The sequence below is a fragment of the Bos indicus x Bos taurus genome, chromosome 18 (genome assembly GCF_003369695.1).
Source record: "Bos indicus x Bos taurus breed Angus x Brahman F1 hybrid chromosome 18, Bos_hybrid_MaternalHap_v2.0, whole genome shotgun sequence".
In the NCBI taxonomy this organism is placed as follows: Eukaryota; Metazoa; Chordata; class Mammalia; order Artiodactyla; family Bovidae; genus Bos; species Bos indicus x Bos taurus.
Genome location: NC_040093.1, coordinates 54,395,783 through 54,422,944, shown reverse-complemented (window position 1 = coordinate 54,422,944; position 27,162 = coordinate 54,395,783). Strand labels below are relative to the sequence as shown.

At 58.6% G+C, this 27,162-nt stretch overlaps 1 protein-coding gene across 1 annotated transcript in view; it reads left to right on the top strand.

Moving 5' to 3' along the window:
• GSE1 (Gse1 coiled-coil protein) overlaps positions 1–27,162 on the top strand; it is a 395,207-nt gene that overhangs the window by 126,425 nt on the left and 241,620 nt on the right. The window contains 1 exon segment of the mRNA XM_027513880.1: positions 21,256–21,436. Within this exon segment, the coding sequence (XP_027369681.1) occupies positions 21,256–21,436 (181 nt within the window).

Genomic DNA, 27,162 nt, shown 5'->3' with positions numbered 1-27,162 from the left:
CCTCTCCTGTGATTTACGAGGCTGCCTCTCCAGGCGCACAGCTGCCTCTTCCTTCTGGGGATCCAGCCCCGTCCCAGGCCTCCTGCTACTGACCTGACCGGAAAGATGGGTACCAAGGAGAATGTCCCCTGCTGCCCACCCCCGCCCCTGCCCCCAGCTGCACAGAGGAGATGCTGGGCCTCCAGGACCCTGACCTCCGCATGGGACAGGCATTCGGTGATGGGCTAAGCCGGGCGGGGGGGTGTCGTTGTCCCAGCCCCTCATGGGGGCCAGAGGCTCGGGTGGCACTGCTGTTTTAACACTTGAACCCTGCCCTCTGCCCCTGCTCGCCGCCCCCACCCAGCTCCCTGGATCCCTAGAAAGAGCTGCCGCCTGGGAATCAGACCAACCCTAGTGGAAGTCCCAGCGTGTCCCTTTGGTTGCCAGCAAAGGCTGTTCTGCACCGTGGTTTGCTCATCTGTAGAGTGGAGGTCAACCCTGCCAGCCTGCAGGGCCAGTGAGTGAGATTAATACAGGAGGTGTCTGCCGGGTCCCTGGGAATGCAGGTCTCAGCTCCCCTGGGCGTCCCCAGGGCCCACGGATGACACAGGACGACAGTAGGGATGGGGTCAGGGTGTTGCCACCACACAGGTCGGGCCTCAGCCTGGGCTCCCGGTCGGTGCTGAGGCAGGGGCCCCCCCGGCCTGGGGACACAGAGTGGCCCATGGGAGCAGCTGCCCAGTCCGGGCATGAGCTGGCCCCCGGGCCTCAGTCCCCCTGGGCTGCCGGGGCATCTCTCAACAGGGCAGAAGCCGCTCCGTAACGAGCCCCAGGGGCGCTGCAGGGCGCCTGGGAGAGGGCAGGCCCCGGTTCACTGGTGCCAAGGCTCATTAAGCCTGCCGTTCAGATGGGGATTAGGCGGGAGCCAGCCCGCGATTCCTTGGGTTTGGTTATTAAAGGCTCCTTGCAAGGTAAACACCAGGCGCTTCCTTTCAAAGCCGCACCTGCTAATTAGAGGGCAAGGAACTCATTAAAACTGTAACTCGGGGCTGCCTGGGAAGAAGGGCCGGGGAAGGGGAGGCTGGGCGGTGTGTGGGCAGGACCCAGGGCGTAGCATCCTTCCCCGGGAAGGGGGACAGACGCCCCCCTCCATCATGGGCTCAAAACGCAGGTGCCAGACCCCCTTCTCCAAGGGGCTTCACTCGAGCCCAAGCCTGGCCCTGGACCCCCAGCTATCATTCCTTCGCTTTTGCCCCCCCCTACTGGAGCTCTGCTGTCTCCTGGGAGTCCACGTGTTCTTCCTGTGACAGTGAGGGGTGGAAAATAACGGGCAAAGCCACATTTGGGGATGGGGGGGTTTGGGGGGTGGCTTGGTTTTTTTTGGCCACACTATGGAGCATACAGGATCCTGGCTCCCTGATCAGAGGTCAAACTCATGCCCCCTGGAGTGGAAGCATGGAGTCCTAACCACTGGACCACCAGGGAAGTCCCAGGTCTTTTTTTTTTTCATCAAATGCCTGCTGTGCCAGGCCGAACAACAGCCCCACGACGTCCATGCCCCCATCCACTGAGCCCTGTGTATGTGATCTGACAGGGCACAATGGACATCCTGGGTGTGATTCAGTTAAGGACCTGGCAGTGGGGATCCTGGCTTATCCAGCTGGGACCAGTGTCATCCTGGGGTCCTTGTGAGAGGAGGTGGGGAGGATTTCACAGAGAAGGAAGTAGGACATGTGACTGCAGAAGGCAGAGCTGGGGTGACGTAAGGAAGGGGCCCCGAGCCAAAGGATGCAGGCGCAGGTAGAAACCAGAAACGAGAAGACGGAGTCGCCCCTGGAGTCTCCCCAGGAGGAGCCAGGCCTGCCCACACCTGAGTGTAGCCCCAGAAGACCTGTGTCAGATGTCCGCCCTCCAGACTATAAGCGAATGAAGTGGCGATGTTGGAAGGACTAAGTTTGTGGTCACTGTTGCCGAAGCCTCTGTTGAGTGGCCAGCACCCTGCTCGGGAGGTCCCACCCCTCCAGTCCTTGAGAGAGGCCTGGCCAGCACTGCTGATGGGCAGGCCCGGTCAGGGCTCTCGAAGCTCTCGGGCAGGGATGCTGGCTGCACAGTGGCGTCCATCTCTGCTAGACTGGGGATGGGTGACATGTGGGTGCCTGTGTGCTTGCTACATTATTTTCCGTGTCTGAGATGTTTCATTATTTAAAATGTTCGTAAGGTACATATCCCTGGTCCCGAATTCTGCACTCTCTCTCAGACTCCTCCTGTCCCTCTTTGGCAAGTCTCAGCTGCAGTGTGTGAGCCCTGGGGGCCCAGGGCCACCCCTTCCCTTGTTTGGATCAGGCCCTTAGGGAGGCTGAGCCAGGGCAGGGAGATGGATTGCCCAGGGCACCAGGGAGCCATCAACCACTCACATTTCCCAGCCTGGCTGCAGAGCAGGGATCAGGGCAGCCAACCAGATGGCAGTCGGAGAGACCAAGTTCCCAGCCTGCTGTGTGACCTTTGACCGAGCACCTAACCTTTCTGAGCTCAGGCTTCTCTTGTAGAAAACAAGGACAGGCTTCTGGTATTTGCATCTCTCGAAGTTGTGAGGTGCAGGAAGTACGGACTCGGGGTCTCCCTGTCAGGTAGACACCTGGGATTTAATGAGCGTGTGTGTCAAGCCCTGGGACCTCTGGATGAAAGGGGTGTGGCCACTTGAGTCACCTTTACAGTGAATTCCTCCTGCCTTGACGTGGAGGCTCAAGGCTGGACCAGTTTGGCTGCCTCTGCAGTCTCTCAGCTGCTCTGCTCTGGGTCCTGGGGGTTGGGCAAGGACCACTACAACCCCTTTCCTGGACTCGTGGACCTGGTCGGGGGGAGATCCAGACTCTCAGTCACATCCTGCTGGCGGGGCAGGTGGCAGACAGGACATTGACCTAGAGGTGGGAAAAGGCAACCCCGCCGCACGCCGTCTTCTGGGGCCGCGTCCCCACGGGCCACGAGATGGAGCTGCTGCTCTGTGCACCCGTGGGTCTGTGTGCCCACGTTTGGGTTTATGGACCCGCGTGTGTAACTCCTTCTCCAACTTCCAAATAATGTTAAAACTAGCCCGAGTGTGTGATGAGTACACGCCGTGTGCTCAGTCACTCAGTCATGTCTGACTCTGCGACCCCACGGACTGTAGCCTGCCAGGCTCCTCTGTCCACGGGATTCTTGGGCAAGAATACTGGAGTGGGTTGCCATTCCCTTCTCTAGGGGATCTTCCCAACCCAGGGATGGAACCTGCATCTCCTGCGGCTCCTGTATGGGCAGGTAGATTCTTTACTACTGTGCCACCTGGGAAGCCGTGTACTTTATACCTAACTCACGGAATCCTCCAGCATCTCTGCAAAACAAGGGCGACCCTTGGCCCCACTTTCCAGATGGGGCAGCAGAGACTCAGAGAGGTGGAGAGACTTTCCGCAGGTCTCACAGGAGGATTCTCAGCACCTCTGTTGGGTTCGGAAACCAGAGCTCTTAGCATGCCTCCTCTCCACTCCCCCACCATCTTCTCCTGGGGGCCTGGGCGGAGCTGCCTGGGGGCCACAGGAGTCACTGCCCTGCTGCCTTCAGCCCCCCCTGAAGGGCTAGTCTCTATTCTCGTCCCTGTCACTGCCTCCCCCACCCCTGGCTGGGTGGATCCCTGCCTGTGAGCGTGACCCCTCTTCTCAGCCTCCCTCTCCGGGGGTCCCTCTCTCCTGTCTCCACTCCTCCGAGTCCTGCTCATCCCAGGAGGCTGAGCTGGAGGGTGAGCGTCGATGGGCAGAGGTGTGGGGTGGAGTGGGGTGGGCCCCTCAGGTAGGAGCCCTTAACTCCCAGGCACCAGGTGCCGGGGAGCCCCTGCCCCGAGCTGATGGGCCCTCCAGGGGGCCCCAAGCCCGCCAAGGCACAGGTGGCATTGACAGGGACTCACTCTGCAAAAGCCCGGGTGGGCAGAGGGAGGGCTTGTAGGCGGAGGCCAGGCTGTCTTAGCTTTGTTTCTGAGGGAGGGAAGCAGACAAGTTCAATCCACTTTTTTAATAAACAAGGCCTTTGATCTGCAAAAATGAGTAATTAGCAGGGAGCCAGTGAGTTGGCACCTTGGCAGCCGTGGGCTGGCTGAGCACACTAAGCAGGGCCTCTCCAGGGGCAGCTCCCATGCAGACCAGGCTCCTGAAGATGCTGGGGTGCCTGTTTTTTTTTTGGGGGGGGTGTGTCACCAGGGACAGGGAACCACGAACCCCAGGCTCCTCTGCCCCCACCTGGAGCCAGACCTTGGAAGCCACCTTCCTCTCCAGCCTCAACTTCCCCATCTGTAGAGTGGGTGTATTGGCCCTTCACTCAGGAGGCTGGTGTGAGATGCGGCCTGTGGGGTGAACAGAGCAAGATGAAGTCACTCTGGTCCCCATGCTTGCTCCGGATGCTCACCCAGGGCCCCGCTCATCAGAGGGGTGACCTTGCGGCTGCAGGAGAAGGCGGCCCCTGGGCAGCACGTCCCCTGCTCCATACTGTCCAGAGCTTCCCGCACAGTCCGTTCCAGGACACCTGGGAGCCTCCCCCTGCTGGCCAGGCCTTGTTTCCAAGGGCGGCTTATCCATCCTCAGGCACCCCCTCTTAGTGAGCTACAGAGTCAAGGGAAGGCTCTGGGGCTGCTAGTTTGCCTTCTTCTCCATCAGCCCCACCAGGCATCCTAAATAATCTGAGTGTGAAGTTTTAAAGCTCAACTTTCAGGCGGCACCCTCTCAGTGGACAGGTCCCCCCTTAGGGACGCGTGGAGCCCCCCACCGCCTGGTGGCTGTCCGTTCTGAAGGACAGCCACAGTAATGACAGCCTGCCAGAGACGGGGAGGAAGGGGAGAAAAGACCACCCGCAGCTTAGGGTCGGAAACCCTGAGGCCCATGGAAGACAGGCTGAGTGTGAGCCTCGGGCCGTGCTAGGGACCGGTGGGCACTTCCTTCCACCCCCATGGCCAGGGAGTGCTTGGGTGGAGTTCTCTGCTCCCCTCAGGGCTCCTGTCAAGAGCCCCCACCTGCTCCCCGGCCAGCGTGGGGGGATTCTGGGGCTGGCCTCGCCCCCCACTAGGCAGCACTGGGAGGACGGCTGGGGTGGGGCTCACGGCCTGAACAAGGCAAGACCGAGGTCTTCCTGGGACCCCAGTGTCTTGGGGCTGTGACAGAATGGGGCACCAGGACTGCTTCTGACTCATGTGTGGTCTGGGGTCCTTCTAGAAGCCTCTGGGCTGTGCCTCGGGCCTTGGGCAGCCACTGGGGTGTTTGGGGTCGTCCATGAGCCCTTTTCCCGCTCTGTGGCACCCCATAGTGCCTGGGGCTGGGCCACTGGGTTCTGAGCCTGTGTTTCTTCACGTTCTCATTCAACCAGAGTTTACGAAGCCTGGCTCTCCAGCTGGGAGGTTGACAAGGGTTCGCTCAGGGCACTTCCAGATTGAGTGTCTGACTTCGAAGACGGAACATCCAAGGTGCCAGTGGTAAGGGAGTCCCCCCGGGAGGACAGACGTGTGGGGCAGGGTCAGTGTGCCCACCCGCTTGGTGAATCGGGGTGGACCAGGCAGCCCTCTCCAGCTGCTGGACTGTGCGCTACTGAACACGGGCAGTGCATCACACGTGCATGCCCACACACGCCCACAGGTGCACACCACATGCTCACATGCCAGGTACATGGGTGCACACAACCCCACACCAGAGCCACACATTTGGTCCATGTGTACATGGGTGCACACAACCCCATGCCAGAGCCACACATTTGGTCCATGTGTACACACATACATATATGCACACATGCATGTGTGCACACCTGCGTGCTTACACAATGCAGTTCATGTGTATACGCACGCTTAGTGGTACATGCATGCACACGTGTGCACACAAACATGCCCACATAGACACAGGCATGTGCGTGCACACTCAGGCATGCACAGAGGTGCATGCCTCCGTGTGCACACCCACACGTGTACACACACATGCACACACGCACCAGGTCTGCCCCAGCATCTGGGGGTTGGCGACAGTGGACAGAGACTCGTGCCCATCCCGTCTTCTGTCCGGTACTGTGGCCCGCAGGACATGAGGCTCCCACACGTGGACACCCAGCCTGCTGGCCCAAGTTCCAGCCCTGCTGCCCTTTGATGGCCCTTCTGGGGGGCCCTCTCACGGGGTGGTCCTCTCAGGAGGTGCACTGGAAGGAGGCCTGCACAGCTCTGAGCGTGGACTCGGGCGCGCAAGCAGGGACCCCGGGGTCCCGGAATCGGGGGCAGGGTCTGAGGGCAGAGTGGCAGTGGGGTGTGGCCCGTGGAGCCTCCTGGGGGCAGGGCCAGAAGACGGGTGGGCTCTGCACACAGGGTGTGGGGGTCCTCGGTGCCCGGGTCCCAGGCGACGCTGACATACATCAGTGCCTGAAACCTGTTTCACAAAATGGTATTTTTACTACATACAGTGCATGCCAATATTTTTTTTTTCCTATTCCATTCCCTTTTTTAAAAAAATTGCTCTTATGTGGGACACATCCTGAGTTTGAGAAGCAGGAGGTAGACGACATTTCAGGTCCCTCTCCCCTCGGAGATTTGGGGGTGCTGGAGACTTCCCCGAGCTCCCATTCATCTCTGCAGTGAGACAGAGATTACGCAAACAAAGCCGGCTCCTCCGCGCCTTCCCAGCCCTTCCCGATCACGCCAGCCCCTCCGCTCGAGAGGTGCCGGTGGTGGTTTTCCTTTTTCATGATGATCAAAAGGAACGCAGCATCAAAATAAAGATCTGGAAAGCGGTGTGGGACTGAGGAAGGGCCCCTCCTGTTCCCGGAGCCTCCGCGCCCAGGCTCCCCGTCCTTCCCCCGTCCCGGGAGTCAGGGCCCTTTGCCTTCCACAGAAGGGGTGACACACTCTCACCCCCCAACCCCAGCCCACCGTATGCTCGCTTTATTCTCCTTCTGATCGTCACACTATTAGATCTTCACCCCTCTGCGTCTCCAGACTTGCCTTTATCTTCTTGCCTCACCTCTAACCAGCTGTTTGTATGAAGTTGCTTAATGTCATTTGTACTGTGGGGGTCCCTGAGCGCCCTCTGAACTTCCTGGGGTGTTCTGGGGGACGGTGTTGTGAGAAGGTTAATGGTATAGACCAAGGATGACGGCAAGCGTGACAGCATCTGGGTGCAGAGCTGGTGCTGTGTGACCTGGGGCAGCTGACTTACCAGCTCTGTGCCTTGGTCTTCTCATCCATAAAGTGGGCATGTGATACAGTAGAACCTGCCTCATAGGCGTGTTAAGAGGATCAAGCCAGTCAAGATGTTTCAAGTGTTTGAACAGCGCTTGGTACGTAAGTCAAATGACATTAAGTAGTTATCTCAAGGAAAATAAAATCCTCCGGGCTTTCCTGAGCAGCTTCTGAGGGCCAGGTGGCGTTCTGAGTACCTGAGTCTTTTTTTTTTTTTCCTTTCTTGTGAAGGTACTGTCATTATGACCATTTTACAGGTGAGGAAGCTGGGACCCAGAGAGGTTTAGTAACTTCTCTGGGCCACACAGCCCCCAGGGAAGGAGTCACCGCGTGACTCCAGGCATGCTTTAATAGGTGGAGGCTACTGTCGATCCTTACTGATACGGTGGCTTAAGAATGAAATAAGGTGACGTGCAGAGTGCGGCCAGGCATGTGGTGGGCTGGGTCACAGCTCTTCCCACTGGCATCCCACTCTGATCCTTCAGGCAGAGGCCCCGTGAGGTCAGCACAGGGGTTCCTGTGCCCCGAGGTGACTGGGGCTAACCCAGGTGGCTGCTGTGGCCTGAGTGAATGTCGTGTGAGGTCACGGAGATCGCTTGCAGCCGCTTCCTCTCCTGGCTCGGGTGTCACGTCCCCTCCCGCAGACCGGCCGGCAGCCGGGAGTCGTCCGGTGCCCTTCACCGTGGTTGCGGAGTCACTCCCCACCCCCACGATGATGTGTTCTGCGGTCCACCTGGGTGTGATGCCAGGCGAGCAGTCCCGTCACTTCCATCCTGGGGCTTCGTTCTCTCCTGGGAGAGGGGCGTGCATGTCTGTGCCGGCCCGGGGTCTGCTCCCGTGTCTCCCGAGACTTCTCTGGACCAACCGTGGGCAGAGCGGACCCAGCCCCACAGGACTTGCGCGCGTGCCGTGCCCTTTCTAGAAGCTCCTGTCTGCATTTCCCACGTTTACTTTTCCCCTTTTCCACCTCAATCAGGACTCACTCCAGTCAATTATTCCCTCCAGATCTTTTCAGGGAAGACAGCAGTGCAAAGCCATGAAAATCGCTCTTCTCGAGGTTTCTCCCATTATTAGATTTCTCTCCCTGGAAATGGTGTGTGTGTGTATGTGTGTGTGTGTACATGCACACGCTCAGGAAGAGAGAGAGAAAATGAGAGATTCCTTCTAATCTTTCCCTTTATTCTTTTTAAAAGGGTAAGCTTAGAATCCTTTGCAGGTCAGATTCTTAGATTTTTGACTTGTGTCTTTCCATCGTAAGATGGTATTTGGATTTTCATTTTTGGTGACTTCTGTCTTTGCCTGTGGACCTGAAATGAGTGGCTCTGTAATTATTTCTTCCAACCTTTTCAAACATTAGTGGCAAGAGGCCTGGAACTTTCCTCGTCGTGCTGTGAATCTCCAGTGCCTAGAACAGTGCCTGGCATTTATTGGGGCAAGGGCCCGATAAGTATTCCAAAATTTAATTCTTAGGTCTGTTTTTTTCTTTACCCACCCCCAACCCCTGACCAATGCATAATACCTAGCACAGTTTTAAGTTGTTGGAAGCTATAGGAAGCTTAAGTGAATTCTCAACCTCAGTAAAGGTGAAGCCAAAATAGAAGTAAATTGTACAAGTCGTGTGAAAATAAGTGTATGTTACCACACTCGGGTTTTTGTGTGCAGCACACAGTGAGACCAAACAATACCGAACCATCCGAGTTTGGAGCAGAAAAAGGCTTATTGCAGGGCTGTGCAAGGAGACGGGTGGCTCATGCCCTCCAAACCCCAAATTCCCCGAAGGGTCTCAGCAAAGTCCTTTTCAAGTCAAGGTGGGAAATTCCCCGGCAGTTCAGTGGTTCAGACTTGGCTTTCACTGCAGGCTGTACGAGTTCCAGCCCTAGTCAGGGAGCTGGGACCCTGCATGCCACTCGGTGTGGCCAAAAAAATAAATGAGAATAAAATAAATGAATAAGTCAAGTCAAGATGAGGGAAGGGCGTGGCTTGTTGTTGCAAGCCTCCTGGTGTCGGAATCCTTTGTTCTTGCATCAGCTCGTGATGTTCCTGTGAACCTCCAGCAGGGCAAGTGCTGTTCTCTGTTCTCCAGCTGCTCATCTCTATAGAAAAGGAAGAGTGTTCGACCCTTAGAGGCCAGAGCTTTGAGAATGGGCTAGCCTGTCTATTTCAGACTACCGGAAACATTCTCAACTGGAAGCCAGCGCGATAAACCGCGAAGGTGAAAGCTGAGTAAGCAGACGTGATATGGAGTCTGGTTTTCCTGTCTCGTGCGTGTGCAGGGCCCCCACTGACGCCGCTGCGGGTGCCACGCTCCGAGGGTGGCTCCTCCAGAGACCTGCCTGCCGGCCGGGGGCCCATCCTCTGCTGGGCTCAGGGGCCCTGAGCAGGGGGCTTCGGAGGCCAGCCTAGAGGGGGCCGAGTGACCGTCCCTGCAGGCGGGCCGCACAGCCTGCCTGGGCCTCCAGACGCGCTTCCTCGTCTGGAACGCGATGACGATAATGACCGTGTTTGCCTCACCGGCTGTGTCGAGGACTAAGTGAATTAAAACATGTGGAAAGTACTTGAAACAGTGTGGTGCGCCGGGCAGATGCTCTGCCTGTGATTATTAGTATTTTATCGCTGTTATATTTATCATTCTTTCACACGCCGCACTGAAGCCCCTGGCTGCTGGGGGACGCTTACGCTTCACCGCCAAGACCAGAGCACGCAGGCTCCGTCTGATGGGCCGGGGCCTCCGTGATGAACACGTTCTCATGGGCGAGTTTCATGCTGGCCTCCAGCGTTGCGAGCCGGGCCCCGCGGTGGCCGTGGTGCTGGAGCGCCGGCCTGGCTTGCTGAGGGCCCGGCCCCCTCTGCTCCCAGGAGGGCCTGCAGCACCCCAGGACACCCAGGGCTCCCTGAAGTGGCCCTGGCCTCATCCTGCCGGCTGCCCCTCGGCAGGGGCTGGGTGGTGAGCGAGGCCACAACTGCCAGACCCTACCCTACCCCAACCCGGGCGCCAGCCTCCAGGCAGGCCCGTCGCCCCCCAAGGCTGCTGAGCCGCGGCCCGGCAGATGGGAGGCCCTGGGAGGCTGCTGTGGCTGTCGCTGTGCTCCCACCATCCTGTGTCAGAAACCCTGCCCCCGCGTTAATTTACAATACAGCCAGTGCACCCTGACGTGTGTTTTTAAAGGGTATAATTTCTATCAACTTCAATTAGAGCTATTTTTATTTTTGTCACCCTGAAGAATTTCCCTGCGGTTAAGCTGCCATTTTTCACTGTAATACCCCTGGCAAGGGCTGGGGAAAAAAAATTAATAGTCTAGTGATCACTTAGCTAATGCACTGTCAGCGCTTGATAAACTGACTGCCCCGGGTGAGACAGCACAGTTCCCTCCGCAGTAATTATGTCATGTTTACCTGCAGCCGCCAAGGCCCCCCTGGTGGAGGCACGGGGTCGAGCGGAGCCCCCGCAGGGTCCAGGGCAGCCCTTGCGCCAGCCCACTCTCTCACCCTGTCCTCAGAACCCATCTCTGACGCAACTGAAGCACGCCAGGGTGGGCGTCGGCCCGTCTTCCAGCTGTGCGGCTTTTGGCAGGTTGTTAAACATCTCTGATCTGCATCTGAACCAGGAGCGCTCCAGAAGCCTTGGGTTGACAAGCCCCCTGACTCCCCAGTTTGGGGCATCTAAAGAGGCTGTGTGGGGTGGTGTAGGGGTGCATCATGCCTGATGAGCAGGGTGCTGGTTCCCAGATGGAGGGGACAGGCCCCGGACAGGGAGCTGGCAGGTAAACCAGGCGCAGATTCTGAAGACAGGAGGAGGGGCAGGGCCGTGGTGGGACATGAGCCTGGGATGGGACAGAAGAAGCCCCTCAACCTGCAGGGAACCAGCTTCCCTCTGCTGAAACCAGGCGACAGGCCCCCAAGACGAGGGACAGCCACGCCGTGGATGATGACTTCCGTAATAAAAAGGAACAAACCACCAAAATGCCCGCCAACCTGGTGAACCTCCAGGGAGCCGTGCTGAGCGGGAACAGTCCCAAAGGGTTACAGACTGTGATTGCATTTGCATAACATGCCTGGAACGGCAGAACGTAGAAATGGAGAACAGATCAGCGGCTGGCGGGGCTGGGCGTCTGGGGCAGGAGTAGCGGAGTGTGCTTGTCAGGGAGCGTCCCGGGGGATGCTGAGGGTGGGCCTGCTGCCTGTGCCTGGGTGGAGGTGTTTGTAGGAGCCGATGCTGGAGAGAACACTCAGGAGAACAGAATGCACACGCCCGTGCAAGTCCAGGTCCCACTGGGGACACGTGCCCGACAGAGGCAGATTGTCCTGATAGTTCCTTCCTGTGACCTTGGCTCTGGTTTTGTAAGATGTTACCTTTGGGGAAACTGAGCCAAGGGTACGCAGGCTCTCCTGCGTACTGCATGTGAATCTGGAAGCATCTCATCGTCAAAAGTTAAAGCAAAAGTCAGATCACATCTGTCCTTGACTTGGAACCCTCCCAGCTTCCCTCTTACTCTGAATGAGAGCCCGAGTCTGTCAGGGGCCCATCCACGTGGTCCCCATTACTGACCCTCGGTCACACCAGGCACTCTCCTGCCTCAGGGCCTTTGCACGGCTGTTCCCTGTGCCTGAAACGCGGTTCCCCACACCACCATGTGGCTCCTTCCACAACTTAGATGTCTCCTCTTTGTGTTGTGTTGGGGACACTGCCAGGCCTTGGAGTTACCAGGTGCTATTCAGGGCGGGGACAGTCTTGAGGGGCCAGAAGCATAACCCCTGAATCAGTGGTACTCAGATGAGGGCTCTACTGGAGGTAGTCCAGGGGAGGGTCTGCCTTTGCCTGGGAAGGGGAGCCGGGGAGAGTCCGGGGGAGGGGGGCAGGCTCTTGGCTGGAAAGGAGGCAGGGACTTGGGGAGAAGCAGAGGGCATTTTGGGATAAGAGGGGGACTCATGGACATGACAGTGGCTCGTGATCAGACCCCTGTGCTGTGCTCGCCCTGAACCTCGGACCTAGGGAGCCCTTGCCATTTTACAAATGGGGAAACCAAAGCCCAGAGAGGTAGAGTGGGTGCACGAAGGCACACAGCCCCCAGGCCCTGCGGAACGCCTGCAGGGGAGCGGAAGGGAGCAAGCCCATACTGTCTGGCCTTTTCACGAAAGGTCTGCACATGTGCTCCCCGCCTCGGGGCGTCTTGTTTGCTGTTCCTTCTTCCTGGAACGTTGATGTCCTGAAGAATTGATGCTTTTGAACTGTGGTGCTGGAGAAGACTCTTGAGAGTCCCTTGGACTGCAAGGAGATCCAACCAGTCCATCCTAAAGGAGATCAGTCCTGAATGTTCATCGGAAGGACTGATGGTGAAGCTGAAACTCCAATACTTTGGCCACCTCATGCAAAGAACTGACTTATTTGAAAAGACCCTGATGCTGGGAAAGATTGAAGGCAGGAGGAGAAGGGGACGACAGAGGATGAGATGGTTGGATGGCATCACTGACTCGATGGACGTGAGTTTGAGTAAGCTCTGGGAGTTGGTGATGGACAGGAAGGCCTGGCGGGCTGCAATCCATGGAGTCACAAAGAGTTGGACACGACTGAGCGACTGAACTGACTGACTTCCTGGAACACTCTTCCTGCAGATATCCATGGCTAGCTTTCTTGTTTCCTTCAAGTCTTTGCACAATGTCCCTTCTCAGTGGGGCCAGCCTATGGAGAGTTCTAACTCTGGCCACGCTCCCCCTCCCTGTCCCCTTCTCCTGTTCGTCCTTCTGGCACCTCCTACCAACTGACATGTCAGTATGGATTTACTGAGTCTGTCTTCCCCAACCAGAATGTCACCAACAGAAGGGGGGAGAATACTGTAATAAACCCTCCCGTACTCTTTTTTTTAATGCGTTTATTTGGCTGTAGGTCTTCGTTGCGGCACACGGGATCCTGGTTGTGCCCTGCGGGGTCTTTCTCGTTGCAGTGCATGGGCCCTCTAGCCGTGGCACTAGCCTAGAGCTCTGTGGAGCCTCCAGGGCGGGCGGGCTCATCGTTGCAGCACACAGGCTTAGTTGGCCCACAGCATGTGTGATCTTAGTTCCCTGACCCAGGGATCAAACCCACGCCCCCAGCATCGCAAGGCTGGGCCACTGGGGAAGTCCCCGGAACGTCACCTTCCTAAGGGCAGGGGCGTTTACCTGCTCTGTCGGCGGTTGTAGCTCAGGTGCAATGCCTGGCAATAGTAGGTGCCTAATAAATGTTTATTAGATGGATGGATGGTTGACTGGACGATTGGATAGATAGATGGAAGGGATGATGGACGGTTGGATGGAAAGATGGATGGACAGATGGATGGACAGTCAGATAGACAGGTAGAAGGATGGGTGGATGGAGGCAGGGTTGGTCAGGTGGTTAGGTGGACGTGAGGCATAACGTGTGAGAAGCTAGGCTGGCCCAAATCACATGGCTCTCAGATGTCCCGCGGAGGGGTCAGGAAGGATTTTGTGCAGGCTGGTTGAGTGTGGTATTCTGGAAAGTTGGCTCCGGCTCAGGCGTGGTTGGGCTGAAGTGAGGAGGGCTGTGTGCCCAGAAACTGGTGGGAGACTTTCCCTAGGAGGCAGGAGGAGGTGAGAGAGCACCACAGGAGTAGGAGGGGGAGCCCCGGAGAGCCGGGGGTCAGGCAGTCTTTGGTCTGATATCAGCCTGCTCCCCCTGCTGGCTTCCAGGGGCCCCCAGACTCCGGAGGGCCTCATCCCTAACCCTGGGCCTGAACTGGATTCCCCCAGCATCACCACCCGCACGGCCTGCAGCCTGGCAGTCAGGGGGCAGCAAGCTCGCCTCTGGAAACAGTGCATTCCTCCCTGCAGACCCCTGCCTCTGCCCCTGGCCAGACAAGGGACTCAGCTGGCCCAGAGGCCTCCCTTGAGTGAGGGGCCGGGCTCGCACCTTCCGAAGGTCCCATTCAGCCACAGAAGCAGCATAAGTTGGGCTTGCCTGCCTCTGGCCGGCTCCAGTCTCCCTGGGGTCCTGTGTGTCCAGCTGCACCTGCCCCACCCAGGTGTGCCTCTCGATGCTCTGAGTGCTGTTAGCAACAGTCTCCGGTTTGCTTTCCTGCTTTCTTTTCTTAATATTTATTGACTTATTTGGCCGCATCCGTTCTTAGCTGTGGCATGCAGGATCTCTGTGGCGTCCTGCTGTGTCTTTCACTGTGGCACACGGATTTTCTAGCTGTGACACATGGGCTCAGTTGCTCCACAGCACGTGGGCTCTTAGTTCCCTGAACCAGGGATCGAACCCACTTCCCCTGCACTGCAAGGCAGACTCTTAACCACGGGCCCACCAGGAACTCCCAGACTCTGGCTTTTCTTTTTTCCAGAGACATCATGCCCCACCTGCGCCATCCAGACACAGCCACGAGCCAACCTTTCTGGGTCTGTTTCCCCATCTGTGTGATGGGGCCCAACAGTTCCTGCCCCTGCCCAGAGCTAAGGCGTAATGGGCTGACACCCACTGGGTGTCACGGGTGTGGGGCCTGGCGCTCTGTAGGTGCAGTCAACGTATACCTGTGACCAGTGAAAGACATTTTTGTCCCGAGTCTCCTGCCCTTCTGCTGGGACCCTTCAGGGACAGACTGGCTCCTGGCTCGGAAAGAGTGCCTAGTTTCGGCTGAATTTGGATTCTCTTCAGCTCCGGCAGCCCCCGGGACTTGAACTAGGGGCTTTCTGGTTCTCTTTGTGGCATTAGGAGTGGGCTTTCTTCTCTTTCTGGCTTTAGCAAATGCGTCCATGACGTCCGTGTGTCAGGCCTGGGCTGGACTGCGCGAATGCTAACTTTGGAATCCTCACGACTGCTGTGTGCCATGGGTGTGACTCTCAGCACCCCCTTTGCAGATGAAAACGCTGAGGCTCAGAGGTGTTCAGAAGCATGCACAAGGTCACCTAGTTCGGAGGAACCCAGACGGTCGCTCCCTTTGTCCACGTAACTGCTCCAGTCTCCTGAGAAACAGCAGTGCCCCCGTCTTTCCCAGACACTTGGGAGGCGGTGTCTGTGCCTGCTGCAGAGGAACCAGGCTGGGTGAGTTCCGTCCCCTTCTGGTCCTATTAGCCTCCGTTTCCCCATCTATAAAATGGGCTGGTCATGCCCCTTGGCTGGCCTGCCTGGCAGAACTCCAGTGAAGCTCTCAGAGGTGACTCTGTGCACACACTTTGCAGGTCATTTGGGGGGACCCTTATGACTGTGTCTGTCCCCTCAGGAGGCTGCAGCGAGTCCTCTCCTGGCCAGATGTGCGGCCAGGGACAAAAACCTTCTTTTTGTTTTTGTTTTTTTTTTCTGAGTCCAGGACCTTGTGTCCTCAAGGCTGGATGAGCCTCCCCACCCCGCCTCCCGCCCCTGAGACGTGGGAACACCTGGCGGGACTCGGCTGGGGGAAGAGTGGGATTGAGACCCCCGGCTGGGACTCCGCCCAAGCAGGCGACCCCCCTCCCTGCGGGTGCCGCAGCCGGAGCGCCCCTAATTGCTGCCACAGATGTGGCAGCCACCAGCCTCTCCGGCGCGATCTGCCGTGTCGCGTGAGCTTAATTAGCCCCTGATTACTCATTTGCTGGGTGCTGTGTGTATTCCATATCTAATAACTTTCCAATTACGCCCGGTCTGCCCCGCACGTTTAATAACCCGCTCGTTGTCTGCTTGTCGGGGACTGTGCATTCAGCAGCTCTGTCTCCCCCTGACCCAGAGCTTGATCGTCCCCTTTCCTGAAGCATTTGGAGTTCTCTGCTCACCATTATGGAGCTATTACAGGGAATTAAGGGGCATAAAATACTGGTCTTAGACCTCTGATGCCCCAGCTTGTAGCACAGGACAAGAAGCCCCCCCAGAGAGGCTTGAGCGCATCTTTGTGGGTGGGCTCTCGTGGGTGGGTGCCAGGAAATGGGGGGGAGGGTCTTCATGGTAGGGCTGGCCCATGTGTCCTTATTCCCTCCCAGATAGACAGCTCCAGGCCTGTGACCCACAGGTCCCTGGCCGGTGGCAGGGTCTCCCACCAGCCGGGCTGTGCCCACCCACCCTCAAGCCAAGGCAGGCCCCCAGCCACTCCTGTTTGCGGGGGAGGTGGCTCTTCTCCCCTGGCCCAGGCCTCCCGTCCGTGTCTGATCACTCCTTGGGGCCAAGGGCCGGTGATGCTGTGTCCATGGGCGCTGTCGCATGCTGGTGTCTCCTCGTCCCTCTCCAGCAGCTCAGTTCTGCCTCCCCTCCCAGCCTTGCTCTTGAGATAGACCCTCCACAGCCCACTTGCTCACCCGCAATCCAGGCTGCCGTGTGTCTGCTGAGCCAGCATGAGTCAGGCCCTGCCGGTGTGCAGTGAGGACCCCCTGGTGCCAGCGCTGTGGGCGCTCTGACTCTGACCAGCTGGGTGAGCTTGGGTAGCTGACTCGAATTCTCTGTGCCTCGGTTTCCTCCTCTACAAAGCAGGCGTTAAGGGAGGGCTGTTGCAAGAATGACGCTGGCTACCGACAGCAAGTGCTCAGTGGACTCCTGGCACAGGGCAAGCGCTCTGTGAAGCTAGGCTAGGGCATCACTGGCCCATTTCCCCGAGACGTAAGCTGAAGTCCGAGCAGTCATGACTCATCTGTTACTCTTAGTTATGGCTGCAGGCAGGCAGCACTCAGGATTCAGGCCCGTGTTTGCTTTATTTGGGATTGGCAAGGCTGGCTTCCTGAAGTGTATGTTGAGCCGATTTGGAGGAAAGAGAAGATTCGGGGTGATCAGGAAAAATGGGAGTCTCACACCCCAGATCCTACCCCATGACTTCAGGGACTCCAGAACTGCCTCAGGCTCTGTGCCCGCAGTGGTTGAGGGGACCTAGAAGGTGGCCCTGCCAACTGAGGCTGAAAGTGCCCAGAGGCCCGCTGGGGCCCCAAGGCCAAGACTGTGACACCTTCTCCAGCACACACCCTTCCAGGCTCTGTGGGGTCCCCTGGCCCTGGCACCCCTTTGGCTCTTGTTCCCGATGCTTATGTGGTTAGGTCTTGAGATAAGCGACCGTTTCTTGAGCACCTACTATGTGCTTTAGCAGAAAGAACTCATCCCCTCCATTTGCCTCTGGGAGTCAGACTTTGCTGGGTTGTTAATACATTCTACAGAAGGGGAAACTGAGGCCCAGAGAGGTTAAGTCACTTTGCCAAGATCTCCCAGCTGGAAACCAGTGGAGAGAACCCAGAACCCAGTGCCTGACCCTGTCGCTCTGCAGGAAGCCGGAGAGGTGGAATCTGGCTGGGTGCTGGGGTGAGGGGGTGGTGCCCAGGGAACAGTCAGTTGGCAGGGCTGCCGGAGAGGGAAGTCCTGGCATCTCGTGCAGTGGCCTCTGGGCTACTGTGGGTCCTCAAACTGGAACTGCCTTTGTTTTTAAAAATACATGGTTTACAATCTACCACGTGGGCAAGTCTGAGAAACATTATGCCGAGCGAAAGAAGCCAGACTCAGAGGGTTACATGGTGGAGGGTTCCGTCTATATGCAGCATCCAGAGGAGGCACGCCTGTGAAGATGGAGGGAGACAAGCAGCTGCCAGGGCTGGGGGGGACAGGGTGATGGGTATGTCCTAGATGAATGCTGTTGGTGGTCACTCAAGTCTGTGCTTATACTCAAAGCCCCCGAATTGTATATACTTTCCATGGGTGAGTAGTATGGTATATGGATTTTATCTCAATAAAACAATTCTATAGAACAATAGAGCAGGAGTTCCCAGACCTGGGGAGCCCGAGGACTGATACGATCCATCAAATACCCTGGTGCTGACAAGCCTGATACAGGATTCTCCTTTCTGTAGCCATGATGCTCCTCTCTGCCGGCACACTGCCCCCCATGCCCCCAGCCACCATCATCCCTACCTGCAAATTTACCTGGAATCGGCGCTCTGCAGAAATCACTTAGCTCCCCAGAGAAAGTGTAACAAGGCAAGATCTCATTAGAATATTCAGTGGTGGGCTGCAGATCCCTTTTATGGTAAAGAACCCTGGAAATTTCCACCCCCCCCCCCCCGCTTTTTTTTCCTTTCCCTGTTAACTAATGCTTTAAATGTGGTGGCCCCGGTCCAGGGAAATAAATGGGACAATAAAGTTTATCCTGCTCGCTCCACAGGGCCCCATGGACTCTCTGGGGTGCTGCCAATTTCCAGGGTCCCCAGGGCAGGGAGCAATGTATGTCCCAGGCCCCCCTCCCAATAGCACAGTAAGTCCGGCCGTGAGCTTGGAGCTCTGGGCTCTGGTAGCGAGAAGACACAGTGGATGTGTTGGTTCAAGGGTCTGCTTTTTATTAGTCGGGAACTGTTGTAAATTTGGCCTTGAAGGGTGAGGAAAGCCTGCTCTCTGCCTCCCTGCGATGGTCTGGCCAAGAACCTTTGCGAACCTTCGCCTCCCACCTCCGATGATGCTAGCATGAGATAACGCATACTCCCGCCCACGTGTGTCTGGCAGCCTCGCCCAGCAATTAACAGTGACTGAGCCTCCTTGGCTTCTGGGGCAGCTGCTGACAGACCCCAGAGAAGGGGGTGAAATCCTTGTGGTGGGGACAGCTGGACCCGAGGAGGGAGAGTGTCTGGCACATGATGGTGCCGGGGAGTGTGTGTTTCTGGGCCTGGCCCTGCTCTAAGGTTGTCTTAGTTATCCACTGCTGTGTAACAGAGGATTACGCGTAAGCAGCTTGCACGCCTACCGTTGCATGCTCAGCAGGGGCCCCCACTGCAGGTCAGGGTGTTGGCAGGACTCGACAGGGGAAGAACCTGCCTCCAAGTTCATCGCTGAATTCTTCTGTGAACTGAGAGTTGCTATGAACATTTAGAGGCAAGCTTTCGTGTGGACGTCTGCTTTTGTCTCTCTGGGATACCTGCCTAGGAGTGGAGTCGCTGCATCCTGTGACGACTCTGTGTCTCTGGATCTTGACGAACTACCAGGCCGTCTCCAAAGCAGCTGCACGAGTTTGCAGCCCCACCAGCAGCATGTAAGGGTTCGTGTAGTATTTCAACACTTAATAATCACGCGGGTGTCGCTTTTAAAGATGGATTCCCCGCTTCCTCTTGAAAGATCAGGCCTGGTGGGATGGAGCCAGCTTCCCTCCACATGGCGCCGGGTGGACTGGCGCTGCCCGCCTCCCCCTCCCCAACCCCCAGTCTCACCTACCCGGTACCTCCTTCCTGTCCCCCCTCCCTTTCCAAACCTGCTCTCTTTGAAGGTCTAGTTCAGGACAGTTCCACCTGCTCCAGGAAGCCTGCCTGGATTTTCCCAGCCCTTGGGGAGTTCTATTCTCCAGCTCCTGCAGTCGTTGTCATCTGCACCCACTCCCACCCGAAAGTATTCTCTTCTGCCATCTGCTGCTCTCTGCTTAAAGGCTATGTCCCTGGTTGTTTTGGAGCAGCCAAGTCTTCTCCCAACTGCTAGGGTTCAAATCCAGGCACCTCCACTTACTGCAGCCACTTGTCCCCGTGCGTCTCCGTGCTTTCTTCCCTGGAAGATTAACTGTAGCGCATAGTAGGTGCTCAGTCACGGCATCCTCATGTCCCATCTGGGGAGCCGGGAGGCATTGCCAGCCACCTCCCCGTGCTCCAGGAGGAGGAGCAGGGCAGGGGCGGGCCACACCTCTTTCTCCTTTGCACCAGCGCACAGCAGGGTCAGGGCCAGGGCAATGCCAGCCTGCCCCCAGGGGCTTGGAGAACGCTGCCCACTTTGACCTGGTGCCACCCCGCAGACAGTCCCCGGGGTTGGCTTGGCGAGTCATCCTGTGACTAACGGGGACACAGCAGCCCTGCGTCTGGCAAGAGTTTCCCCGAGTGGTGATGGCAGGGTTTGCCAGAGCAGCGAAAACCCTACGGAGTGGGGTCTACAGGGGCTCCAGGCTCCCCGCCGTGTGGTGGGCCCCCAGCCCTAAGCAGGCCAGGAGTGGATGAAGTGTGCCGGGGCCAGGCGCCACCCCCTCCCGGCTCCAGCCTAAGCTGCCAGCACCCCTGTGGGATTTGCGGGGGCCGTGGTCAGGGCAGCGTCACCATATGGATCCCATAAATTAAAGCGCTCCCGGAAACAAATGGTAAATGTACCCGTCTCTCGCGTGTGGGGCTGGCGGAGCCTGGATGGAGCACCATCCATCTCTCTCAGGCACTTTGCTTTTATAGCCCTAATCCTTGGAAAAACGGGATCAACGCGAAGTTGTTCTCTGACAGCCATGCAGTCCCAGAGCTTGTAATCGGGGAGCGGGGGGTCGCCAGGCCCCGGGACCAGCCCCCAGGGAGCTGCCAGGGTTTCAGGCCTAGGAGCCCAGGATGCGAACCTGTGTCAGCCCTGCCTCGGCAGCTCTGTGACCTCAGGCTCCCGCCGCCCCTCTCTGAGCCCCAGTCCCCCGCGCCCCTGTGGACCGGGGGCAGAGTGACCGGCCGGGATGGTGGGTGCCGGGGTGGGGCAGGGGTGGAGAGGTAGTGTCTAATGAGTATGGAGTTTCCATTTGGGCTGATGAGAAAGTTCCGGAAATGGATCTGGGGGATGGTTGCACACATGTTTGGACTTCCCGCCACTGAGTTGTATCCTTAAAATGGTCTAGATGGTAAATTTTTCGTTATGTAACCCACTCCAGTGTTCTTGCCTGGGAAATCCCAGGGACAGAGGAGCCTGGTGGGCTACAGTCCCTGGCGTCACAGAGTCGCACCCGACTTAGCGAGTAATCAGCAAACAGCAGCGACATATTTTACTAGACAATATTTTTTAAAAACACAGGGCAAGGGTGGGGATAGGATGACCGCCCTGCGGGGAGAACTGAAGATTAGCTAGAGTGGTCATTACACGTGCGACCAGCTGGTAGCTGTCACAGAGGCCTTTGCAGAGCGGAGGTGCCCAGGTGGCAGTGGGTCCTGGGGGTGGACCCCCAGCGCCTGGGGGTCAGCCTGGTGTCCCTGGGCAGCGTTTGCTGGACGAGGAAGACACTCTGGCTCCCAGATCCAGCCACACCAGGCCTCTGACAGCAACGCCAGGCCACTGTGGGCGAGAGGCGATACCCAGCATCCTGGGGCACCTCCAAGCAGACGTGCCCAAGACTCACCACGTCCCCCTCCTGTTCTTCTAGGTCACATCTGCATCTCTCGAGACATCGACAGCCACCCACGCTCCCGCCCGGGAGCCTGAGCCTCGGCCGGGTGCCCCAGCAGAGAGCCTGCCCAGGGGCCCCAGGGCCGGCCAGGAGCAGGGGCCAGCCCGGTGTCAGCAGAGTAGCCTGGATGGGGCCGGACCAGACCTTGCAGGCACAGGTAGGTGCCAGCATTTCACCATTTCTGTCTACTGGAGTGGATCCGGCAGCTCCTGGAAGCCAGAAGCCTCCCCAGAAGTTGGGGTGCAGACTCCCACCCCAGGGTCGCCACATTTTAGTGGGGAGCCAGGAGGCTGGGTCTTCCTGACTTGAGTTTGATCGTTTCCCTCTCTCTCGTTGTCAATTCACAGCCTTTGTTGGTTTCTTTTTTTATCTCTACATTCCATTGTGTTCACTCATTCATTTAAAAAATAGCATAATGGATCTAGCTCCATGAGCCACCAGACCCTGCCCTAGAACTCACCATCTACCTGGATGCCCTGTCGCCCCAGAGCAACCTGCCAGGATCCCGTCTGCTCTTCCGCCACACCTGTGCTTGCCTGGCACCCCGTGGCCGGGTGTCTGGGGTGTGAGCCTTGCCTCCGGGGCCTGCGCAGCCCTGAAAGGCCGCCTGTTGTCACAGCTGCCGTCCTGCTCCATTTCACGTCGTGTGCCGCGTGATGTCCAGCTGCCGGTGCGGGGGCTCGCCTGCCCTCCCGCCGTGGGGGTGCGCCGCTCACGTCCAGGCACATGGCTCCCGGTGTAGCCTCATTTGGGACAGAGGGAACAAGGGGGTCCGGCCGCGGGAGGTGCTGCCTGGCGTTTTCCAGCATGGGCGTTCACTCCTACCCCCTCCAGCCACCAAGACCCTGTCCCCACCATCCCTACCCTGTTGGACGCGTTGCTTTCCCCAGTGATGGAGAGGCTGGCCCCAGGTTGGTTGTTGGGCCTGTGAGCGTGGAGTCCTCAGGCATTTGTTGTGTGGCCTGTGGGCCCTGGAATGGGAACGGTGAGTGGACACCTGCGTTCTTACCTAGGGAGGGCCCTGCAGCAGCCCCTTAGGCCAAGACCCCGCGGGGTGGCTCCCTGGGCGTGTTGTGCCCCTAAGAGGACTAATGCTTAACAGCCCCCTGCCCAGCCTTCCCTGTTGCTGGGCCACTGCGGGGGCGGCTGGTGGAAAACGCTGCTTGTCAGCGAGTGGGGCAGCCAGCTCGTGGTGCTGGGGTCCTGGGAGTCCATCTCCAGGATGCCCCCAGGCACCCACCTCTTGCTTTCTGCAGTGTAGACTCAGCAAGGGAAGGGGCTGGCTGACGGGCTGATGGGCCACCAGCCCTCCAGGGGGCATCCGGCCCGTGGCAGAGGGGGACGGGGTGTCTGGCAGCAAAGGGGACTGCAGGTGGTGGGCAGGGACGCCTGGGACAAGCGTCTCCTTGCGCTGCGCCTCGGTTTCCTCATCTGAGGAATGGGCGGGAAGGCCAGTGGAGTGCCTGGCTCACCAGCCGGTGTGAGAATGGCAGGTCCAGTGCAGTCCTGGCCCCCCTCCCCTGAGAGCCCGGCGTCCTGGCTGGTGTCAGTGCTGTTGCTTGTAACTCCTATTCGCCCCACTGGCGCCTCCTCCGGCAGCCCAGAGCATCCCTGAGGCTGCTGTCCCAGCCCGCCCTCAGCTCTGGGTGATAAGCTGCACAGCCGTGACCCTCAAGGACCTCCCTACCCCGCTGGGCACACACGAGGCCCTGCCCCCCTGCCCTGGGGCCCCTGGGGCCCCTGGGGCAGGGCAGGAGCACAAGACCCACGCCAGCCAGCTGCTCCCCTGTCAGGCGGCAGCCCTGCCGGCAGCCGGGGGGATGGGGGACACGCAGCTCACAGCTGGAGACCCGCCAGGCAGCGCCAGCCCGCAGGCAGCCCCTCCCGGGGAGGCCGCTGCTTGGAAACGTGACAGTGACTAATGGTTTATTACACACCTGCCACCTCGCATCGGGCCGTGCGCACGGCCCCCCGGGTCCAGCTGTGCACCGCCAGCTGGGCGGCGGGGCGGGCGCGGGGGCGTGCACCTACAGACACATGGACACGCTGCGTGGGGACGCGCGGGGGACACGCACAGACCTGGCAGGCGCACCAGGCACGAGGGTGGGTGTGCAATACACACAGGCACACGCACACAGGCCCCGTCGCGCCCCCTCCCCAGAGCTCCTCGCCCCTCCCGTCTCCCCACTGTCCCTCCGGCTCCCTCCGTGATGGTGGGCTCCAGCCCCCTCCCCTGTGCCGGCTGGGGCAGGGGCCTTTCTCAGAGGGCCGGGTGGCTATGGGCAGGTTGAGGGGCTGTGTCCCTTGCCTTGGGGGGCAACTGTCCACTGTCGGTCTCTGAGCCCCAGTTCCCTGCATGTGTGGGGACAGCGGCCCTCGCCGGGGCGGGAAGCCATTACACCACCGCCGCCCTGGTGCTGGGCTGGGGGGCTGGAGGCCGCGTGCTCCGGGGACAGGCATGGCCCAGCTGCCTGCGTCCCTCCCAGACCCAGGGGGAGCTGTGTGGTTGTCAGGCACTGCATCTGGAAGGCCCGCCTGGGGGGTGCTCACTGGCTGGCTGCTGGAGAACAGCTCTGGGGCTGCAGGGGCAGCAGGGACCCCCGGGGCTGGGCTTCTTCCTGGCAGGCAAGGCATGGACCTTGGGTGGACCAGGCTGGGGGGAGAAGGGCGCTGTCCCAACCTCACAGCGAGATGGCTGTCCCTGAAGGTGGTGACCCCCCACCAGCCCCAGCTCCTTCCAGTATCCTTCAGCCTTTAGTCAAAGGAAAGTCCATCTCTCACAAAGCACTCGCAGGTGGCGTAGAATCCAGCCAGAGGTCACTCGGAATCCATCAGTAGCCGCGGGGACGGCGTTCCCGAGCAGTGGTCTCTGTGCGGGCGAGGGGCAGTACTGTCCGGTGACAGGCAAGGGAGTGACTGGAGTCTAGGCCCAGCATCCCTCCACAGAGCTTCCGCCAGGCTCAGAACCTTCCAGAGCTGCTGAGCAGGCATGAGGTTGTAGCAGTGAAGCCTCCCTGGCTACAGTTCAAGGTAGAGTCAGGGGCCTGGGAGGAGCCCCCAGGGGCCCCCAGTGCTGCCGGGCAAGGCTCCGCAGGCTGCCTGCCACACAGCTCCAGGGCCGCCCCTCTGGGCGCAGGCTCCCCGCGTGGCCTCAGGGCTGCCTTGCCGCCCAGCTGAGCGGTGGCCCTGTGTTCTGCCCCGTGGGCCCTTGGACGTCCTCTCTGAGCTCTGGAGTGGCATCTAAAGTGGCAGATATCGTCTTCATTGGTAGACGTGGTTGAGGCTGCAGACCCAACTGATGGGTTTGGGTTGGGGGGCAGTCACCAAAAGCCGGAGCAAGGTGGACTCCCCCATCATGGTGTGCTCCTGCTGTCGTTCAGTCACTCAGCCGACTGGGCTTCCCGATGAACTATCTCCTGTAGTTTGTTCAAACTCATGTCCATCGAGTTAGTGATGCCATCCAACCATCTCACCCTCTGCCTCCCCTTTTCCTCCTGCCTTCAATCTTTCCCAGCATCAGAGTCTTTTTCCAGTGAATCAGCTCTTCGCATAAGGTAGCCAAAGTATTGGAGCTTAAACTTCCACATCAGTCTTTCTGGTGAATATTCAGGGTTGATTTCCCTTAGGATTGACTGGTTTGATCTTCTTGCAGTCCAAGGAACTCTCAAGAGTCTTCTCCAGCACCTGAGTTCAAAAACCATCAGTTCTTTGGTGCTCAGCCTTCTTTATGGTCCAGCTCTCACGTCTGTACATGACTACTGGAAAAACCATAGTTTTGACTCTATGGACCTTTGTTGGCAAAGCGAGGTCTCTGCTTTTTAAAATGCTATCTAGGTTTGTCCCCTGGGCTCCTGCCTTTCCTCCAGTCACATCAGGGTGCTGGGGTCTGCTAGCCCTGAGGGGTGGTCTGTCCTATCAGACTTCTGTCCTATCAGACCCCTGCCACCCTACTCCCACCCAGAAAGCCTCCATCCTCATGTGTGCTTGTCCCTGGCTTTGGGGGACCCCTGGCCCGGTAGAGAGGGGTGGGCAGGAGCAGGTCTGGCCAGCGGAGTAGGAGCGTATGTGGGAGATGCAGTGCATCCTCTGTCTCCAACCCGTGCCGGCCCAGGACCCCTCCGTTCACCTACTCTGGTCCCATGACAGGAGTCTGGGAAGAGTTGGGGGTTGGTGTCTACTGCTGCTGTAGTGGCTTAAAAAAATACATGTTGTGCTCTGCTCCAGTCACATCCGACTCTTTGCGACCCCATGGACTGTAGCCCGCCAGGCTCCTCTGTCCCTGGGGATTTTCCAGGCAAGAATACTGGAGTGGATTGCCATGCCCTCCTCCAGGGGAATCTTCCCAACCTAGGAATGGAACCCCGTTCTCCCACATTGCCGGTGGATTCTTCACTATCTGAGCCACCAGGGAAGCCCTGGGTTTAAATACAATCAGTATTTGTTGGGTGTGGGCCTCTCTTAAGCGTTCGGGTCCGGCCTGGCACATCCTAAATCCGCATCCTGCCTCTGCCCCTTCCGAGCCCCTGGTTCCAGGCACAACTTCTCCACGCCCCGGCTCCCCCGCGAGTGCCGTGAGACCCCAGGTGACCCACATCCGTCGCCAAGCACCACACCTGACATTCAGGGATGCGGGAGCTGGTGGGGCCATGCGAGGAGGGTGAGCTGGTGCCTGCCGGGGTCCTGGCCCTGCTGCGGCTCTTGTCACTCCTTTGTTGGGCGGATGGACTCCCGGCCAGCGAGGTTGGGCCTCTGCAGCCAGGAAGGCAGGGCCTCGGCTTGGGTACTTGGCTCGGGCCCCAAGACGTCCTTGGCAGGCCTCGCCTGGAGCGGGTGCTGGTGCTGAGTGCTCTGGCGGGAGGCACTGGGTGGATCCTGTTCTCTGCAGCCAAGCGGCAGCTGCTTGGAGGGCAGGGCGGCCGGGCTTGGCTGCAGCCCCCCAGCCCCCGCGCCGGCTCCACGGGGAGACGCTCTGCGCCGCGGCAGTGTGTCCCTGCTCCTGCCGACCGCTCTCTTCCTTTGTTCATCTCCAGCTGAGCTGGGATCCAAAGTCTGTTTTCTCTCCAACCAGAGACTGTTTATCTTCTCAGGAACTTACTGTTCCCTGGGGAGCACGGAGCTTGCATGTCGAGGCAGGAGGCAGAGAAGCCCAGGCAGCCCAGAGGCTCTGGGCTTTTTGGTAACCCCTCCCCAGGAGCCTCTGAGTGTTTAGAGGGGGCTCTCGGGGCTGGGCCCCAGGCCTCTCCCCGCTCGCCAGGCTCTGCTTGCTTTCAGCTGGTCCCTTGGCCAGGGTGCGACTTGGTGGGTCCTTGTCACTGATTCAGATTTCCGTGACATGGAAAAGAAAGGAGAACTTGGGCAATTTCATGAAATGATGAACTAAGCGTTGCCTTCACCAAAGTTCAAAACGGCACTAAGATAAAAGCAACTCTTCTGACCTGGCAAAATTGCTGTCAAGTGGGTCTGTTTGCCCCGATATCTATTTTCCTTCCAAGTAAGTCTGTGATCAAGATTTCAGGGTAGAAAAAAGGAGATCCAGCTGAGCCGTAGACATGGCCATTCTGAGACCCAGGTGGGGTATCGCGGGGGCAGTGTTGGGGACCCCAAGGAGCTAAAAACAGCACAGACCACCTCTCCAGGGCTCCTGCGCTTGGGGCCCGCCTGTCTGCCGTCCTGGCCGTGTCCTCCACCCACTCACCACCCTGCTTTTGCCAAGGCTGGGTTTAAGCTGGTAGGTAAGCCGGCACTCGGGGGACCTTGGCTCACCGTATCGATGTAACAGGCTACAAGAGCACTGTGTGTAAGACTCCCCCTGCGTCCATACCAGCTCTCACCCACAACCTTCTAATTTAGAAGCAAAAGCCGTTTGAAAAACAGACATCTCTC